Below are 22,201 nucleotides of genomic sequence, written 5' to 3'. Positions count from 1 at the left end.
CCCCTGTATACTGTATGTAACAGTCCCTGTATACTGTATGTAACAGTCCCCTCTCCAACCTGTATACTGTATGTAACAGTCCCCTGTATACTGTATGTAACAGTCCCTGTATACTGTATGTATGTAACAGTCCCCTGTATACTGTATGTAACAGTCCCCTCTCCAACCTGTATACTGTATGTAACAGTCCCCTGTATACTGTATGTAACAGTCCCCTGTATACTGTATGTAACAGTCCCCTGTATACTGTATGTAACAGTCCCCTGTATACTGTATGTAACAGTCCCCTGTATACTGTATGTAACAGTCCCCTGTATACTGTATGTAACTGTCCCCTGTATACTGTATGTAACAGTCCCCTGTATACTGTATGTAACATTCCCCTCTCCAACCTGTATACTGTATGTAACAGTCCCCTGTATACTGTATGTAACAGTCCCCTGTATACTGTATGTAACAGTCCCCTGTATACTGTATGTAACAGTCCCCTCTCCAACCTGTATACTGTATTTAACAGTCCCCTGTATACTGTATGTAACAGTCCCCTCTCCAACCTGTATACTGTATGTAACAGTCCCCTGTATACTGTATGTAACAGTCCCATGTGTATGTAACAGCCCCCTGTGTATGTAACAGCCCCCTGTATACTGTATGTAACAGTCCCCTCTCCAACCTGTATACTGTATGTAACAGTCCCCTGTATACTGTATGTAACAGTCCCCTGTATACTGTATGTAACAGTCCCCTGTATAACACTGTATACTGTATGTAACAGTCCCCTGTATACTGTATGTAACAGTCCCCTCTCCAACCTGTATACTGTATGTAACAGTCCCCTGTATACTGTATGTAACAGTCCCTGTATACTGTATGTAACAGTCCCCTCTCCAACCTGTATACTGTATGTAACAGTCCCTTGTATACTCTATGTAACAGTCCCCTGTATACTGTATGTAACAGTCCCCTGTATACTGTATGTAACAGTCCCCTGTATACTGTATGTAACAGTCCCCTGTATACTGTATGTAACAGTCCCCTGTATACTGTATGTAACAGTCCCCTGTATACTGTATGTAACAGTCTCCTGTATACTGTATGTAACAGTCTCCTGTATACTGTATGTAACAGTCCCCTGTATACTGTATGTAACAGTCCCCTCTCCAACCTGTATACTGTATGTAACAGTCCCCTGTATACTGTATGTAACTGTCCCCTGTATACTGTATGTAACAGTCCCCTGTATACTGTATGTAACAGTCCCCTCTCCAACCTGTATACTGTATTTAACAGTCCCCTGTATACTGTATGTAACAGTCCCCTCTCCAACCTGTATACTGTATGTAACAGTCCCCTGTATACTGTATGTAACAGTCCCATGTGTATGTAACAGCCCCCTGTGTATGTAACAGCCCCCTGTATACTGTATGTAACAGTCCCCTCTCCAACCTGTATACTGTATGTAACAGTCCCTTGTATACTCTATGTAACAGTCCCCTGTATACTGTATGTAACAGCCCCCTGTGTATGTAACAGCCCCCTGTATACTGTATGTAACAGTCCCCTCTCCAACCTGTATACTGTATGTAACAGTCCCCTGTATACTGTATGTATCAGTCTCCTGTATACTGTACGTAACAGTCCCCTCTCCAACCTGTATACTGTATGTAACAGTCCCCTGTATACTGTATGTAACAGTCCCCTCTCCAACCTGTATACTGTATGTAACAGTCCCCTGTATACTGTATGTAACAGTCCCCTGTATACTGTATGTAACAGTCCCCTGTATACTGTATGTAACAGTCCCCTGTATACTGTATGTAACAGTCCCCTGTATACTGTATGTAACAGTCCCCTGTATACTGTATGTAACAGTCCCCTGTATACTGTATGTAACAGTCCCCTCTCCAACCTGTATACTGTATGTAACAGTCCCCTGTATACTGTATGTAACAGTCTCCTGTATACTGTATGTAACAGTCCCCTCTCCAACCTGTATACTGTATGTAACAGTCCCTTGTATACTCTATGTAACAGTCCCCTGTATACTGTATGTAACAGTCCCCTGTATACTGTATGTAACAGTCCCCTGTATACTGTATGTAACAGTCCCCTGTATACTGTATGTAACAGTCCCCTGTATACTGTATGTAACAGTCCCCTGTATACTGTATGTAACAGTCTCCTGTATACTGTATGTAACAGTCTCCTGTATACTGTATGTAACAGTCCCCTGTATACTGTATGTAACAGTCCCCTCTCCAACCTGTATACTGTATGTAACAGTCCCCTGTATACTGTATGTAACAGTCCCCTGTATACTGTATGTAACAGTCTCCTGTATACTGTATGTAACAGTCCCCTCTCCAACCTGTATACTGTATGTAACAGTCCCTTGTATACTCTATGTAACAGTCCCCTGTATACTGTATGTAACAGTCTCCTGTATACTGTATGTAACAGTCCCCTCTCCAACCTGTATACTGTATGTAACAGTCCCATGTATACTGTATGTAACAGTCCCCTGTATACTGTATGTAACAGTCCCCTCTCCAACCTGTATACTGTATGTAACAGTCCCCTGTATACTGTATGTAACAGTCCCCTGTATACTGTATGTAACAGTCCCCTGTATACTGTATGTAACAGTCCCCTGTATACTGTATGTAACAGTCTCCTGTATACTGTATGTAACAGTCCCCTGTATACTGTATGTAACAGTCCCCTCTCCAACCTGTATACTGTATGTAACAGTCCCCTGTATACTGTATGTAACAGTCCCCTGTATACTGTATGTAACAGTCTCCTGTATACTGTATGTAACAGTCCCCTCTCCAACCTGTATACTGTATGTAACAGTCCCTTGTATACTCTATGTAACAGTCCCCTGTATACTGTATGTAACAGTCTCCTGTATACTGTATGTAACAGTCCCCTCTCCAACCTGTATACTGTATGTAACAGTCCCCTGTATACTGTATGTATCAGTCTCCTGTATACTGTACGTAACAGTCCCCTCTCCAACCTGTATACTGTATGTAACAGTCCCCTGTATACTGTATGTAACAGTCCCCTGTATACTGTATGTAACAGTCCCCTGTATACTGTATATAACAGTCCCCTGTATACTGTATGTAACAGTCCCCTGTATACTGTATGTAACAGTCCCCTGTATACTGTATGTAACAGTCCCCTGTATACTGTATGTAACAGTCCCCTGTATACTGTATGTATCAGTCTCCTGTATACTGTATGTAACAGTCCCCTCTCCAACCTGTATACTGTATGTAACAGTCCCCTGTATACTGTATGTAACAGTCCCCTCTCCAACCTGTATACTGTATGTAACAGTCCCCTGTATACTGTATGTATTCGTCTCCTGTATACTGTACGTAACAGTCCCCTCTCCAACCTGTATACTGTATGTAACAGTCCCCTGTATACTGTATGTAACAGTCCCCTCTCCAACCTGTATACTGTATGTAACAGTCCCCTGTATACTGTATGTAACAGTCCCCTGTATACTGTATGTAACAGTCCTCTGTATACTGTATGTAACAGTCCCCTCTCCAACCTGTATACTGTATGTAACAGTCCCCTGTATACTGTGTGTACAGCCCCCTGTATACTGTATGTAACAGTCCCCTGTATACTGTATGTAACAGTCCCCTGTATACTGTATGTAACAGTCTCCTGTATACTGTATGTAACAGTCCCCTGTATACTGTATGTAACAGTCCCCTGTATACTGTATGTAACATTCCCCTCTCCAACCTGTATACTGTATGTAACAGTCCCCTGTATACTGTATGTAACAGTCCCCTGTATACTGTATGTAACAGTCCCCTCTCCAACCTGTATACTGTATTTAACAGTCCCCTGTATACTGTATGTAACAGTCCCCTCTCCAACCTGTATACTGTATGTAACAGTCCCCTGTATACTGTATGTAACAGTCCCATGTGTATGTAACAGCCCCCTGTGTATGTAACAGCCCCCTGTATACTATATGTAACAGTCCCCTCTCCAACCTGTATACTGTATGTAACAGTCCCCTGTATACTGTATGTAACAGTCCCCTGTATACTGTATGTAACAGTCCCCTGTATACTGTATGTAACAGTCCCCTGTATACTGTATGTAACAGTCCCCTCTCCAACCTGTATACTGTATTTAACAGTCCCCTGTATACTGTATGTAACAGTCCCCTGTATACTGTATGTAACAGTCCCCTGTATACTGTATGTAACAGCCCCCTGTATACTGTATGTAACAGTCCCCTGTATACTGTATGTAACAGTCCCCTGTATACTGTATGTAACAGTCCCCTCTCCAACCTGTATACTGTATGTAACAGTCCCCTGTATACTGTATGTAACAGTCCCCTCTCCAACCTGTATACTGTATGTAACAGTCCCCTGTATACTCTATGTAACAGTCCCCTGTATACTGTATGTAACAGTCCCCTCTCCAACCTGTATACTGTATGTAACAGTCCCCTGTATACTGTATGTAACAGTCCCCTGTATACTGTATGTAACAGCCCCCTGTATACTGTATGTAACAGTCCCCTGTATACTGTATGTAACAGTCCCCTGTATACTGTATGTATCAGTCTCCTGTATACTGTATGTAACAGTCCCCTCTCCAACCTGTATACTGTATGTAACAGTCCCCTGTATACTGTATGTATCAGTCTCCTGTATACTGTATGTAACAGCCCCCTGTATACTGTATGTAACAGTCCCCTGTATACTGTATGTAACAGTCCCCTGTATACTGTATGTATCAGTCTCCTGTATACTGTATGTAACAGTCCCCTGTATACTGTATGTAACAGTCCCCTGTATACTGTATGTAACAGTCCCCTGTATACTGTATGTAACAGTCCCCTGTATACTGTATGTAACAGTCCCCTGTATACTGTATGTAACAGTCCCCTGTATACTGTATGTAACAGTCCCCTGTATACTGTATGTAACAGTCCCCTGTATACTGTATGTAACAGTCCCCTGTATACTGTATGTAACAGTCCCCTGTATACTGTATGTAACAGTCCCCTGTATACTGTATGTAACAGTCCCCCCCTGTATACTGTATGTAACAGTCCCCTGTATACTGTATGTAACAGTCCCTGTATACTGTATGTAACAGTCCCCTGTATACTGTATGTATCAGTCCCCTGTATACTGTATGTAACAGTCCCCTGTATACTGTATGTAACAGTCCCCTGTATACTGTATGTAACAGTCCCCTGTATACTGTATGTAACAGTCCCCTGTATACTGTATGTAACAGTCCCTGTATACTGTATGTAACAGTCCCTGTATACTGTATGTAACAGTCCCCTGTATACTGTATGTAACAGTCCCCTGTATACTGTATGTAACAGTCCCCTGTATACTGTATGTAACAGTCCCCTGTATACTGTATGTATCAGTCTCCTGTATACTGTATGTAACAGTCCCCTGTATACTGTATGTATCAGTCTCCTGTATACTGTATGTAACAGCCCCCTGTATACTGTATGTAACAGTCCCCTGTATACTGTATGTAACAGTCCCCTGTATACTGTATGTATCAGTCTCCTGTATACTGTATGTAACAGTCCCCTGTATACTGTATGTAACAGTCCCCTCTCCAACCTGTATACTGTATGTAACAGTCCCCTGTATACTGTATGTAACAGTCCCCTGTATACTGTATGTAACAGTCCCCTGTATACTGTATGTAACAGTCCCCTGTATATTGTATGTAACAGTCCCCTGTATACTGTATGTAACAGTCCCCTGTATACTGTATGCAACAGTCCCCTGTATACTGTATGTAACAGTCCCCTGTATACTGTATGTAACAGTCCCCTGTATACTGTATGTAACAGTCCCCTGTATACTGTATGCAACAGTCCCCTGTATACTGTATGTAACAGTCCCCTGTATACTGTATGTAACAGTCCCCTGTATACTGTATGTAACAGTCCCCTGTATACTGTATGTAACAGTCCCCTGTATACTGTATGTAACAGTCCCCTCTCCAACCTGTATACTGTATGTAACAGTCCCCTGTATACTGTATGTAACAGTCCCCTGTATACTGTATGTAACTGTCCCCTATATACTGTATGTAACAGTCCCCTGTATACTGTATGTAACAGTCCCCTATATACTGTATGTAACAGTCTCCTGTATACTGTATGTAACAGTCCCCTGTATACTGTATGTAACAGTCCCCTGTATACTGTATGTAACAGTCCCCTGTATACTGTATGTAACAGTCCCCTGTATACTGTATGTAACAGTCCCCTGTATACTGTATGTAACTGTCGCCTGTATACTGTATGTAACAGTCCCCTGTATACTGTATGTAACAGTCCCATGTGTATGTAACAGCCCCCTGTGTATGTAACAGCCCCCTGTATACTGTATGTAACAGTCCCCTGTATACTGTATGTAACAGTCCCCTGTATACTGTATGTAACAGTCTCCTCTCCAACCTGTATACTGTATGTAACAGTCCCCTGTATACTGTATGTAACAGTCCCCTGTATACTGTATGTAACAGTCCCCTCTCCAACCTGTATACTGTATGTAACAGTCCCCTGTATACTCTATGTAACAGTCCCCTGTATACTGTATGTAACAGTCCCCTGTATACTGTATGTAACAGCCCCCTGTATACTGTATGTAACAGTCCCCTGTATACTGTATGTAACAGTCCCCTGTATACTGTATGTAACAGTCTCCTGTATACTGTATGTAACAGTCCCCTGTATACTGTATGTAACAGTCCCCTGTATACTGTATGCAACAGTCCCCTGTATACTGTATGTAACAGTCCCCTGTATACTGTATGTAACAGTCCCCTGTATACTGTATGTAACAGTCCCATGTATACTGTATGCAACAGTCCCCTGTATACTGTATGTAACAGTCCCCTGTATACTGTATGCAACAGTCCCCTGTATACTGTATGTAACAGTCCCCTGTATACTGTATGTAACAGTCCCCTGTATACTGTATGTATCAATCTCCTGTATACTGTATGTAACAGTCCCCTGTATACTGTATGTAACAGTCCCCTGTATACTGTATGTAACAGTCCCCTGTATACTGTATGTAACAGTCCCCTCTCCAACCTGTATACTGTATGTAACAGTCCCCTCTCCAACCTGTATACTGTATGTAACAGTCCCCTGTATACTGTATGTAACAGTCCCCTGTATACTGTATGTAACAGTCCCCTGTATACTGTATGTAACAGTCCCCTGTATACTGTATGTAACAGTCCCCTGTATACTGTATGTAACAGTCCCCTGTATACTGTATGTAACAGTCCCCTGTATACTGTATGTAACAGTCCCCTGTATACGGTATGTAACAGTCCCCTCTCCAACCTGTATACTGTATGTAACAGTCCCCTCTCCAACCTGTATACTGTATGTAACAGTCCCCTCTCCAACCTGTATACTGTATGTAACAGTCCCCTGTATACTGTATGTAACAGTCCCCTGTATACTGTATGTAACAGTCCCCTGTATACTGTATGTAACAGTCCCCTGTATACTGTATGTAACAGTCCCCTGTATACTGTATGTAACAGTCCCCTGTATACTGTATGTAACAGTCCCCTGTATACTGTATGTAACAGTCCCCTGTATACTGTATGTAACAGTCCCCTGTATACTGTGTAACAGTCCCTGTATACTCTATGTAACAGTCCCCTGTATACTCTATGTAACAGTCCCCTGTATACTGTATGTAACAGCCCCCTGTATACTGTATGTAACAGTCCCCTGTATACTGTATGTAACAGTCCCCTGTATAATGTATGTAACAGTCTCCTGTATACTGTATGTAACAGTCCCCTGTATACTGTATGTAACAGTCCCCTGTATACTGTATGCAACAGTCCCCTGTATACTGTATGCAACAGTCCCCTGTATACTGTATGTAACAGTCCCCTGTATACTGTATGTAACAGTCCCCTGTATACTGTATGTAACTGTCGCCTGTATGTAACAGTCCCCTGTATACTGTATGTAACAGTCCCCTGTATACTGTATGTAACAGTCCCTGTATACTGTATTTAACAGTCCCCTGTATACTGTATGTAACAGTCCCCTCTCCAACCTGTATACTGTATGTAACAGTCCCCTGTATACTGTATGTAACAGCCCCATGTGTATACTGTATGTAACAGTCCCCTGTATACTGTATGTAACAGTCCCCTGTATACTGTATGTAACAGTCCCCTCTCCAACCTGTATACTGTATGTAACAGTCCCCTGTATACTGTATGTAACAGTCCCCTGTATACTGTATGTAACAGTCCCTCTCCAACCTGTATACTGTATGTAACAGTCCCCTGTATACTGTATGTAACAGTCCCCTGTATACTGTATGTAACAGTCCCCTGTATACTGTATGTAACAGTCCCCTCTCCAACCTGTATACTGTATGTAACAGTCCCCTGTATACTGTATGTAACAGTCCCCTGTATACTGTATGTAACAGTCCCCTGTATACTGTATGTAACAGTCCCCTGTATACTGTATGTAACAGTCCCCTGTATACTGTATGTAACAGTCCCCTGTATACTGTATGTAACAGTCCCCTGTATACTGTATGTAACAGTCCCCTGTATACTGTATGTAACAGTCCCCTGTATACTGTATGTAACAGTCCCCTGTATACTGTATGTAACAGTCCCTGTATACTGTATGTAACAGTCCCCTGTATACTGTATGTAACAGTCCCTGTATACTGTATGTAACAGTCCCCTGTATACTGTATGTAACAGTCCCCTGTATACTGTATGTAACAGTCCCCTGTATACTGTATGTAACAGTCCCCTGTATACTGTATGTAACAGTGTAACCTGTATACTGTATGTAACAGTCCCCTGTATACTGTATGTAACAGTCCCCTGTATACTGTATGTAACAGTCCCCTCTCCAACCTGTATACTGTATGTAACAGTCCCCTGTATACTGTATGTAACAGTCCCCTCTCCAACCTGTATACTGTATGTAACAGTCCCCTGTATACTGTATGTAACAGTCCCCTGTATACTGTATGTAATAGTCTCCTGTATACTGTATGTAACAGTCCCCTGTATACTGTATGTAACAGTCTCCTGTATACTGTATGTAACAGTCCCCTGTATACTGTATGTAACAGTCCCCTGTATACTGTATGTAACAGTCCCCTGTATACTGTATGTAACAGTCCCCTGTATACTGTATGTAACAGTCCCCTGTATACTGTATGTAACAGTCCCCTGTATACTGTATGTAACAGTCCCCTCTCCAACCTGTATGTAACAGTCCCCTGTATACTGTATGTAACAGTCCCCTGTATACTGTATGTAACAGTCTGCTCCAACATTTTTATTTCATTTTTACATTTAACCTTTACTTAACTGGGCAAGTAAGTTAACAAACAAATTCTTACTTATTACCCCGGACGACGCCGGGCCAATTGTGCGCCGCCCTATGGGACTCCCAATCACGGCCGGATGTGATGCAGCCTGGATTCGAACCAGGGAGTGTAGTGACACCTCTTGCACTGAGATACAGTGCCTTAGACCACTTTGCCACTTTGAATAGGATATTTCAACTGAACAGTGACATCTACTGGTTCTCATAAATCATAATATATCTAAATAATTTACCCCTTCTTCACCACTAGATGGCAGTGCTGAATCACATGTAAGTGAATTGACAGAGCAAAAAGTAGGTTTTTCAATGAATTTAATGTTGCAACCTGGCATTTAAAAGACATTGAGAATCCAAGAGAGGGCGACAATGAAAAGCAGAAAACTAAAGATGAAGAGGCGTGACCTGAAAACACCCTCTTTCATCTTCATCAAAGAACAGATCAAAAATAGCCCGAGAGAGTGAGAGAGAGAGAGAGAGAGAGAGAGAGAGAGAGAGAGTAAAGGGAGAGAGAGAGAGAGAGAGTAAAGGGAGAGAGAGAGTAAAGGGAGAGAGAGAGAGAGAGAGAGAGTAAAGGGAGAGAGAGGGAGAGAGAGAGAGAGAGAGATATGAGGTTAAGTTAGACCATCCCTCCGGAACAACAACTCACATCTGACAAAGCATCCAACAATTCCATGTTCCCAACTATTAAACATCCTTGTTCAGTGTGTATCTGACGGGGTTAAAGTTCATCCTCCCGTTGTAATCAACATGTCATATAGAAATAGAGGGGTGTGTAAATGTGGGGCTTCTGGGCCCTTGGGCATTCAGCTGGACTTATTTCAGATTCCTATACAAGGGCGCCCTTATAAAACTGGCATTGAAGCACTGCTGGAGTTCATGAGGTAATGGTTTTGGTTGACCCCTGACCTAATCTTTCACAACAATGCAAATGGTGTAAGGCCGTAATGAGGATTTGTGTGTTTCATGAGATTGGTGGTAGCCGGTATACTATAACGGCACTGAGGTCTAAATACTAAAGTATGGCATTTACATGGATATATTATGAACAGATGGAGGATCGTTATTGTAAATGAAATACGCCCATCTTTTGTGCTTTTAAAAAAAAAAAATGCATATATATTGTGTCGAGTTCATTTCGATGCCCTTTAAGTTAAAGATCTTTTAATTTTACAGGTCACACTGAGTGTTGCGTCAGATCAGAACGACTTGTTTTTTATTTTTATTCTTATAGTCATTATTGGCAACTGCAACAGCAGACACCTTCCTAGGTCAAATAATACGCGTCACGTCTAAACCATATGGACAGTTCAAGAATGCATACATTTAACAAAAAACGAATGTATCCAAACTGCTATTAAAGCAATACACATGAATATACATGATGATGACTGTAACTTTTCAGTTTTAACATATTTGTCAGAATGTATCTGTGCTATTCCTTGGTGGTATGCTGGGTGATGTACATGTGCTTCAGAGTATGTGCCGTGGATAAAAAAAAAACTGCAGTATGTTTGTATTAGTACTACGGATTTGATTAGTACTACTGATTAGCACTACTGATTAGTACTACTACTGGTACCTTGTTATTATATGTGTAGTTGCACGTTGATTTTCTGTTCTGAAGTAGGCTACTACTTCCATCAGGAAACTAATTCTTACAATTCCTTAATATGTTGTTTTAAACTATTATCCTTGACAATAATAATAATAATAATAATAATAATGGCGTAACTTGATATTCAATACTTTGCATATTTTTTTCTTTCTGTGTTCTTGATATTGTGCCTGAAAAAACTTGCATTGTAAAGACCTTAATATATATATATATTTTGTTTTAAATAAAAAGGTTATTTCCAATTCAATAAAAGATAGATGAGATATCACCTCTAGTCACAGATAGAAGGCATGTCAGAATATCTTACTAATTAATATTCACATAACGTTGTTAGAATGCAATTAAATGGAAGGTCTGCTATCGATACGTAAACAATTTACAATGGCGCCTCTTTTCAAAAGGAAACAAGGACGGTCAAAATAAACACTCAGTCTGAATAAACAAGATGTTTAACAAAAGTACAGTATCATACAACAACTAAAACATGTGAATAAAGAGACTCAAGGTTTAAAAAATAAAAAACACACAAAAAAAAACCACTTGAATTTCATTACAAAATAATTATTATACATGATGTGAAATATACATTATTAATCTTACATTTTGGCATTTACAAATCTTTGTCCGTTGACGTACAGTATATTACAGCGAGGGATGGAGTTTTTAGTTACAGTAAGGACAAGTGCATAGCAAAATAGAAAAACATTTAATCCTTCTAAAACACAAAGCCTGACCAACTGGTATTAAAAAAAAAAAAAAAAACATTTGAACAAAAAAAAAAATGTTTGTAAGGCAAATATTTCATCATTTAAAATTGGCATAGTCTGAGAAAATGTCCACAAAGTCTTGTACCACGCGGTAGCAGAAGTCGTATTGTTCCTGGGGAAAGAATTTGAGAACCATCAGGGAGAATTCTAAACACAACTCCGGTATTTAGATTCTAAACACGACTCCGGTATTTAGATTCTAAACACGACTCCGGTATTTAGATTCTAAACACGACTCCGGTATTTAGATTCTAAACACGACTCCGGTATTTAGATTCTAAACACGACTCCGGTATTTAGATTCTAAACACGACTCCTCCGGTATTTAGATTCTAAACACGACTCCTCCGGTATTTAGATTCTAAACACGACTCCTCCGGTATTTAGATTCTAAACACGACTCCGACTCCGGTATTTAGATTCTAAACACGGTATTTAGACTCCGGTATTTAGATTCTCGGTGTTTAGAACACGACTCCGGTATTTAGATTCTAAACACGGTATTTAGATTCTCCGGTATTTAGATTCTAAACACGACTCCGGCATTTAGATTCTAAACACGACTCCGGCATTTAGACTCCGGTATTTAGATTCTAAACACGACTCCGGTATTTAGATTCTAAACACGACTCCGGTATTTAGATTCTAAACACGACTCCTCCGGTATTTAGATTCTAAACACGACTCCTCCGGTATTTAGATTCTAAACACGACTCCGGTATTTAGATTCTAAACACGACTCCGGTATTTAGATTCTAAACACGACTCCGGTATTTAGATTCTAAACACGACTCCGGTATTTAGACTCCGGTATTTAGATTCTAAACACGACTCCGGTATTTAGATTCTAAACACGACTCAGTATTTAGATTCTAACACGACTCCGATTCTAAACGACTCCGGTATTTAGATTCTAAACACGACTCCTCGGTATTTAGATTCTAAACACGATTCGGTATTTAGTATTTAGATTCTAAACACGACTCCGGTATTTAGATTCTAAACACGACTCCGGTATTTAGATTCTAAACACGACTCCGGTATTTAGATTCTCAACACGACTCCGGTATTTAGATTCTCAACACGACTCCGGTATTTAGATTCTCAACACGACTCCGGTATTTAGATTCTCAACACGACTCTGGTATTTAGATTCTAAACACGACTCCGGTATTTAGATTCTCAACACGACTCCGGTGAACTAACATGTAATATTCGCTGTGTCGATGTTTTACGTCCGTTCTGATCGTTTTACTGTAAAGCCAGAGCACCAAAGACAAATGTCCATTCTGTGTTAAACTTAACGGACAATAAAGTATTATATTATCTATTAGTGGCATTGGGACCCGATAGATACTTGGTCAATTATAATGTGTGCCAAACTATGTTGATTCTTTGGAAATTAAAATAGGTTTATAAATGGTGATTTGTGTCAATGTCCTCACCACGGTCTGGACCATATGTGGCCTCTGCATCCGTAAACTCTTCACAGTCTGGAAGACGTCCAGTAGGCCCTCAGCCTTGACCCGCTCCAGGATATTGCTCAGTGCAATGAACGTACCTGTTCGCCCTGCACCAGCACTACACAACAAAAACAGTGACTTTTGGGGTTTTGTGACTGTTGTAATGAGTTGCTAGTAACAGTAACAGTCTTGCCTAAAGAATGCTCAACAAACTATACAAGTAATAAGTGTTACCATAGTAACAGTAAATGTGTAATAAAGTGTTACCATAGTAACAGTAAATGTGTAATAAAGTGTTACCATAGTAAAAGTACATGTGTAATAAAGTGTTACCATAGTAAAAGTAAATGTGTAATAAAGTGTTACCATAGTAACAGTAAATGTGTAATAAAGTGTTACCAAAGTAACAGTAAATGTGTAATAAAGTGTTACCATAGTAACAGTAAATATGTGAAAATAAAGTGTTACCAAAGTAACAGTAAATGAATTGTTAGGAAGTATATTTAAAGTGGTATAAGTGTGTTACTTAGGTAACAGTGAAGTGTAAAAGTCTTCCCAAAGTAACATATTCCACCACATGGTGATGAGGGTCCGAGTCTTAGCTACCTGCAGTGTACGATGATGGGATGGTTTCCTGACTGCTGTTGCTGTCTCTGCACCGAGGCGATGATGTCGATCATTCCTTTCCCTTCGGCTGGGATCCCGATCTCTGGCCAGCCGTGAAAATGGAAGTGGCGGACCAGACGTGTCTGCTTATCCTGAAACATGGAAACCCAGGTTTGGAAAGATAATGTAGCTGTCAGGATGCTAATTGTAGCAACATGCTAGGTGTGGAAAGATAATGTAGCTGTCAGGATGCTAATTGTAGCAACATGCTAGGTGTGGACAGATCATTTAGCATTGGGAGCTAATTTTAGCAGCATGCTAGGTGTGGACAGATCATTTAGCATTGGGAGCTAATTTTAGCAACATGCTAGGTGTGGACAGATCATTTAGCATTGGGAGCTAATTTTAGCAACATGCTAGGTGTGGACAGATCATTTAGCATTGGGAGCTAATTTTAGCAACATGCTAGGTGTGGACAGATCAGCAATAGATAGTTTTGCAATACGCTACTTTCTCGTGATGACTGTTAACGTCTAATTTGGATTGAGGGTTACAAGATTAGCAATATGCTAACACGACAAACACTTTATTCCTGTGATTAATCATGGACTCCTCTAGAGGTAAGAAGAAGGTTAATAATGTTAATGTCTCAATAAACTATTGCTTTTAGGTCCCTCACTACCTCAGGGTATTTCCATGTAAACTTACTGGGCCGTAGGTGAGTACCAGATCCCGTACACTGAAGCTGTCACACACAGTGGATCCCTTCATCTCTACAGTGTAGTCTCCATAGGTCACTGAGTCCTCTGTGGACCAGTACTGGAAACACTTGTCCTGCAGGAGACACAGTCAGGAGATTAAGACTGAGTACTGGATAACACAGTGATTCTATTACCATCAAATAATAGAAGACATGTTCACGAACAGTAGCCTACTACAATATTACAATAACTCAACACATGGAAGAACAGTACTCTACTACAATATTACAATAACTCAAATCATGTTAGAACAGTACTCTACTACAATATTACAATAACTCAAATAATGTTAGAACAGTACTCTACTACAATATTACAATAACTTAAATCATGTTAAGAACAGTACTCTACTACAATATTACAATAACTCAAATCATGTTAGAACAGTACTCTACTACAATATTACAATAACTCAAATACTGTTAGAACAGTACTCTACTACAATATTACAATAACTCAAATAATGTTAGAACAGTACTCTACTACAATATTACAATAACTCAAATAATGTTAGAACAGTACTCTACTACAATATTACAATAACTCAAATAATGTTAGAACAGTACTCTACTACATAATTACAATAGCTCAACACAAAGAGGTCCTAGTTTTGTATCCTTGCTAGCGGTAGACAACTAAGATGCAGTAGTTAGTAAGTGAATAGCATAGAGATATATCATATAATATGAATTATTTAAATGCTATTTCTTCAATGGAATATCCTTCCTACCTGCTCCCTCTCCTGTAGTTCAGTCAGCATGACGATGGAGTGACACTTCCACTCCCACGCCATCCTCCAGTAGTCCTCTACCGTGTGAGATAAAGGACCCTGGGTCGCTATGAAGTAGTCCTTCTGCCTGTAGCCCTGAGGACACCCCACCACAGTACACAGTACAGGCATTACCACCATGTCAGATAGGTACAACTCCCTGTCCACCGCAGTACACAGTACAGGCATTACCACCATGTCAGACAGGTACAACTTCCTGTCCACCACAGTACAGGCATTACCACCATGTCAGACAGGTACAACTTCCTGTCCACCACAGTGCACAGTACAGGCATTACCACCATGTCAGACAGGTACAACTTCCTGTCCACCACAGTGCACAGTACAGGCATTACCACCATGTCAGACAGGTACAACTTCCTGTCCACCACAGTGCACAGTACAGGCATTACCACCATGTCAGACAGGTACAACTTCCTGTCCACCACAGTACACAGTACAGGCATTACCACCATGTCAGACAGGTACAACTTCCTGTCCACCACAGTACAGGCATTACCACCATGTCAGACAGGTACAACTTCCTGTCCACCACAGTACACAGTACAGGCATTACCACCATGTCAGACAGGTACAACTTCCTGTCCACCACAGTACAGGCATTACCACCATGTCAGACAGGTACAACTTGATTGCAGCGTATGAATATATACTTGAATATACTGCAAAAACAAAAACAAAACTAGCTATCAATAAATATAACGTTGATTCACGTTTACTCATTGATGTAGTAGTGAGTATTGTAACGTTTACTCATTGATGTAGTAGTGAGTATTGGATGTTTACTCATTGATATAGTAGTGAGTATTGGATGTTTACTCATTGATATAGTAGTGAGTATTGGATGTTTACTCATTGATATAGTAGTGAGTATTGGATGTTTACTCATTGATATAGTAGTGAGTATTGGATGTTTACTCATTGATGTAGTAGTGAGTATATACTTACATCTATAAATGACGCATTGATGTAGTCAGTAAACTCTTGGCCCCTTCTCATGGACATAATCACTCTGTTGAAGTCATCTGAAAAATACAGTTCATGTTAACCGGGTGATAACTACAAAGGCCGTGAACACAGAGTATATCAATGGTATAACACCTCAATCTACCGATAAAAAACGACCCCCTTCATCGTAACTGCAGTATTGGATGTTTACATGGGTTTGGTTTGCTCATTGATATAGTAGTGAGTATTGGATTTTGATATGTAGTGAGTATTGGATGTTTACTCACTTTATAGTTTGGGCATATGTTTACTCATTTTTAGGTGTCAGACAAAGTGAGTATTGGATGTTTGTGCATTGATAAAAGTGAGTATTGGATGTTTCATTCTGAGCCCTAGTAGACCCTGGTAGTAAGTATTAGTGTTTACTAAATAGGCATGTTTAGGGTGCCATAGTAGTGCACTAAATAGGGAATAGGGTGCCATAGTAGTGCACTAAATAGGGAATAGGGTGCCATAGTAGTGCACTAAATAGGGAATAGGGTGCCATTTGAGATGCACAGTAAAACGCTCCTCCAGATCCATTTCCCAAACACTATTTGTAAGATGAGAAGCAGGCAATGACAAAAACACATCACTCAACCTAAAGAACAGCAAAAACAATGAGCGTTTTATCAGATAAAACAACAAGACGCCTGACTAAAAGATCTCTCAATGTCAGTCCCACACATCAAGGTTTAAATATATGAATACCTAATATGAATAGGTGGTTTAGGTCAGGGTTAAGGTTTGGGATAGGGACAAAAATTATGATTTTCAAAATGAGTTCCAAGCACTGGGATTAAACCAGCGATCCTTGGAGACGTAGCTAACGCCCTAGCAAGGCGCGGGTCTACTAGATGGTAACAGGAACTCACGTCTCCCCCCCCTAGTGGACGTTATAGGAAACTGGAGACGCCCTAGCAAGGCGCGGGTCTACTAGATGGTAACAGGAACTCACGTGCCCCCTAGTGGACGTTATAGGAAACTGGAGACGCCTAGCAAGGCGCCGGGTCTACTAGATGGTAACAGGAACTCACGAATCTCCCCCTAGTGGACGTTATAGGAAACTGGAGACGCCCTAGCTAAAGGCGCGGGTCTACTAGATGGTAACAGGAACTCACGTCTCCCTAGTGGACTAAATAGGAAACTGGAGACGCCCTAGAAAGGTGCGGGTCTACTAGATGGTAACAGGAACTCACGTCTCCCCCTAGTGGACTTATAGGAAACTGGTGCCATAGACGCCTAAATAGGGAAAGGTGCCGGGTCACTAACTAGATGGAGACAGGAACTCCTCCAGATTCCCCCAAACACGTTGTAAGATGAAACAGGCAATGACAAAAACACATCACTCAACCTAAAGAACAGCAATGGGTCTACTAGATGGTAACTAAAGGAACTCTCAATGTCTCCCCAGTCAAGATTTAAAATATATGAAACTGAATAGGTGGTTTAGGTCAGGGTTCTAGGTTTAGATAGGGTAAAATTATGATTTTCAAAATGAGTTCACGTCTCCCCTAGTGGACGTTATAGGAAACTGGAGACGCCCTAGCAAGGCGCGGGTCTACTAGATGGTAACAGGAACTCACGTCTAGCAAGGCCCCCTAGTGGACGTTATAGGAAACTGGAGACGCCCTAGCAAGGCGCGGGTCTACTAGATGGTAACAGGAACTCACGTCTCCCCCTAGTGGACGTTATAGGAAACTGGAGACGCCCTAGCAAGGCGCGGGTCTACTAGATGGTAACAGGAACTCACGTCTCCCCCCCCTAGTGGACGTTATAGGAAACTGGAGACGCCCTAGCAAGGCGCGGGTCTACTAGATGGTAACAGGAACTCACGTCTCCCCCTAGTGGACGTTATAGGAAACTGGAGACGCCCTAGCAAGGCGCGGGTCTACTAGATGGTAACAGGAACTCACGTCTCCCCCTAGTGGACGTTATAGGAAACTGGAGACGCCCTAGCAAGGCGCGGGTCTACTAGATGGTAACAGGAACTCACGTCTCCCCCTAGTGGACGTTATAGGAAACTGGAGACGCCCTAGCAAGGCGCGGGTCTACTAGATGGTAACAGGAACTCACGTCTCCCCCCCCTAGTGGACGTTATAGGAAACTGGAGACGCCCTAGCAAGGCGCGGGTCTACTAGATGGTAACAGGAACTCACGTCTCCCCCCCCTAGTGGACGTTATAGGAAACTGGAGACGCCCTAGCAAGGCGCGGGTCTACTAGATGGTAACAGGGACTCACGTCTCCCCCCCCTAGTGGACGTTATAGGAAACTGGAGACGCCCTAGCAAGGCGCGGGTCTACTAGATGGTAACAGGGACTCACGTCTCCCCCTAGTGGACGTTATAGGAAACTGGAGACGCCCTAGCAAGGCGCGGGTCTACTAGATGGTAACAGGGACTTACGTCGACCCCCCCCCCTAGTGGACGTTATAGGAAACTGCCATGGAAATAAAAGTCCCTGTAATATCCCCCTTCCCATTACACCAACACACATCTTAACTCACCAAAGGTGCGGCCCTTAACGGCCCTACAATCGAACGGTCTGAGGAAAGAGCAGGTGAATTAGGGGTGGAAGGAATTGGATCATCTGCGATGCTGTCACTGTTGATTTATGAATAGATCGCCCGTATTAGATGCCTAAAAGTCAGCGTCTCAAATGGCAACCTATTCCCTATATAGTGCACTCCTTTTGACCACAGACCCTATAGACCCTGGTCAAAAGTAGTGCACTAAATAGGGCATAGGGTGCCGTTTGAGATGCAAGCCTATAAGGCTCCTCCAGATTCATTTCCCAAACACTATTTGTAAGATGAGAGACAAAACGCATCACTCAACCTAAAGAACAGAAAAAACAATGAGCGTTTTATCAGATAAAACAACAAGACGCCTGACTAAAAGATCTCTCGATGTCAGTCCCATGCATCAAGGTTTAAATATATGAATACCAAATATGAAAAATACCAAATATGAAAAGGTGACATATACAATGGATTTCCCTGGATAATTCTGCATGAATGCAATTTAGGTGAGCGAACCAAGGGAATAAGGGATTTGATAATATATCTCGTTTCGTTCTAAATAAGGGGGGGTTATGAACACAATATAATCTGTGGGTCACAATCTGTCACAAGTTAAGGAATAACTGCATGACGTAATGTAGAGTTACTGGACTCTGAGGGGAAGACAGATCTCATTCAGTTTGTTGTGTTAATAACTGCATGACGTAATGTAGAGTTACTGGACTCTGAGGGGAAAACAGATCTCATTCAGTTTGTCTCTTCCGGCGTTCCTTACATGGAATAATCTGAAGCACTCTGTTCTTCTTCATGTTGGCAGGGAGATTTCCCATCCTCATGTTCTCCTTCATTATCCGCATGTTGGTCAGTTTCTGGATGATAAAGGGGGGGAGTGGGTGGGGGGGACAGGAAAGTGTCAGGGTGCAAATGTACACATAGATGACTTAATATGTTTTACCTTTATTTAACTAGGCAAGTCAATTAAGAAACTTTTTTTTTTTTTACAATGGCGGCCTACCCCCCCGGACAAACCCTCCCCTAACCCGGAGGACGCTGGGCCAATTGTGCGCCGCCCTATGGGACTCCCGATCACGGCCGTGTTGTGATACAACCGCTGAGCCACCCGGGAGGCCCAAAAATAAGAGCGATGCAAATTAACATAGAATAATTTATACCCGATGTCCACAATTGCTATTATAAGCATACACAGACTTTCAAGGATTCTAAGCTGCATGCATGTAGCAAAGGGCTCTATCTTATCAACTACAACCCTGTCAGAGAAGAGAGAGGACCCCTGGCTCTCACTTTGAACTCTTCCTCCAGGCCGACCCTGTCGAAGGGGGCGTGGGTGTTGTGGAGTTTGTGCAGGTGTCCTTCCAGAGATGACACGTCCAGTTCTGTGTCTCCGTAGAGGTAGTATTCCAACAGGGCCTGGTAGATGAATGAGTACTGAATCTGGAGGCCACAGAGGAAGACAAACAGATATTTAGAGCACTAGAACAATAAGAATGAAAGTCCATACACTTTGATAATTTCTTCCAAAGGAATATGCTGAAGAAGAAGAAGAAGAAGGAGAAAAAGGAGAAGAAGAAGGAGGAGAAGATGAAGGACAAGAAGAAGGAGAAGGAGGAGAAGATGAAGGAGAAGAAGAAGGAGAAGAAGAAGGAGAAGCAGAAGAAGAAGAAGAAGGAGTAACTGAAGAAGAAGAAAAAGAACAAGGAGAAGAAGCAGATGAATCAGATGAGATCCAGTGTGGTGTTCCACAGGGATATATTCTTGGACCTCTATTATTTTCTAGTTTACATTACAAATACATATTTAGAACACTGTAGTAGTAGGAAGAACAATGCTTACTTTTGGACAGTTGCTAGTCCTAGTACTAAGAGAAACATAGACTGATGCATTGCATGAAATAGTGTTGTGACCCTGTTGTTTTGAGCCTACTCACGTCTGTCTGTACAAGCTGCGAGCGCTGGTCTCTTATCTTGGACACAAAACCAAAGACGTCAATCTTCTGCTCTTGGTGCATCATGTCAATCACGCCGTCAATCACAATGAAGGTCCCTGTCCTTCCCACACCAGCGCTGCAGAGACAAAGGACAGAGAAGGCCAAGGAGTCAACTATCTATAGCATGACAGTTAGATCTCTCTCTCTCTCTTCCTAAATACAGATGGGGAAGTAACCTTCAGGTTACTATATACAGTGCAACAGTTGAAATGTGCCTAAAAGACTACATCCCCAGTATAAAGTACCTGCAGTGAACCACGATGGGCCCAGCGAAGGAGGAGTTGACCGTCTTGACTTTTTTGAGGAACTTGAGCATGCCGATGGGGGAAAAGGGCACCCCAAAATCAGGCCAGCTGGTGAAGTGGAGCTGGGTGACCAGCCTGGAGGGCTTGGTGCCGTCGCTGGCCTGCTACAGGAGACGACACACAGAGCAGACCTACAGAGTCATTACTATACCTGATACTACATAGAGTCATTACTATACTAGATACTACGTAGAGCCAGATACTACATAGAGTCATTACTATAATCAGATACTACGTAGTCATTACTATAATAGATACTACGTAGAGTCATTACTATATAAGATACTACGTAGAGTCATTAATATACTAGATACTACATAGAGTCATTACTATAAACCAAATACTACATAGTCATTACTATAAACCAGATACTACATAGAGTCATTACTATAAACCAGGTACTACATAGAGTCATTACAATAAACCATATACTACATCACTATAGAGTCATTACTATAAACCAGATACTACATCACTATAGAGTCATTACTATAAACCAGACACTACATAGAGTCATTACTATAAACCAGACACTACATAGAGTCATTACTATAAACCAGACACTACATAGAGTCATTACTATAAACCAGATACTACATAGAGTCATTACTATAAACCAGACACTACATAGAGTCATTACTATAAACCAGATACTACATTACTATAGAGTCATTACTATAAACCAGATACTACGTAGAGTCATTACTATACTAGATACTACATAGAGTCATTACTATAAACCAGACACTACATAGAGTCATTACTATAAACCAGATACTACATCACTATAGAGTCATTACTATAAACCAGATTCTACATTACTATAGAGGCATTACAATAAACCAGATACTACATAGAGTCATTACTATAAATCAGATACTACATAGAGTCATTACTATAAACCAGTACTACATAGAGTCATTACTATACTAGATACTACATAGA

The 22,201-nt window shown here is 41.3% G+C and overlaps 1 protein-coding gene across 5 annotated transcripts in view; it reads right to left on the bottom strand.

Moving 5' to 3' along the window:
- Positions 1-9,731: 9,731 nt before the first annotated feature.
- The window catches only part of LOC115119617 (receptor-type tyrosine-protein phosphatase epsilon-like), a 188,299-nt gene continuing 175,829 nt past the window's right edge, over positions 9,732-22,201 (bottom strand). For all 5 annotated transcript variants that reach the window (XM_065022934.1, XM_065022935.1, XM_065022936.1 and 2 more), the window contains 10 exons: positions 21,197-21,360; positions 20,892-21,027; positions 20,249-20,398; positions 19,722-19,815; positions 16,387-16,463; positions 15,379-15,513; positions 14,596-14,721; positions 13,888-14,039; positions 13,264-13,399; positions 9,732-11,930 (listed from right to left, as the gene is read on the bottom strand). In XM_065022934.1, the coding sequence (XP_064879006.1) occupies positions 11,856-11,930; positions 13,264-13,399; positions 13,888-14,039; positions 14,596-14,721; positions 15,379-15,513; positions 16,387-16,463; positions 19,722-19,815; positions 20,249-20,398; positions 20,892-21,027; positions 21,197-21,360 (1,245 nt within the window). In that variant the 3' untranslated portion in view covers positions 9,732-11,855. The remainder of the gene's footprint in view (positions 11,931-13,263; positions 13,400-13,887; positions 14,040-14,595; positions 14,722-15,378; positions 15,514-16,386; positions 16,464-19,721; positions 19,816-20,248; positions 20,399-20,891; positions 21,028-21,196; positions 21,361-22,201) is intronic.

Source organism: Oncorhynchus nerka, linkage group LG10 (assembly GCF_034236695.1).
Source record: "Oncorhynchus nerka isolate Pitt River linkage group LG10, Oner_Uvic_2.0, whole genome shotgun sequence".
NCBI classification, from domain to species: domain Eukaryota; kingdom Metazoa; phylum Chordata; class Actinopteri; order Salmoniformes; family Salmonidae; genus Oncorhynchus; species Oncorhynchus nerka.
Note: the sequence above shows the minus strand (reverse complement) of the source record. Positions and strands in the feature narration are given on the sequence as shown.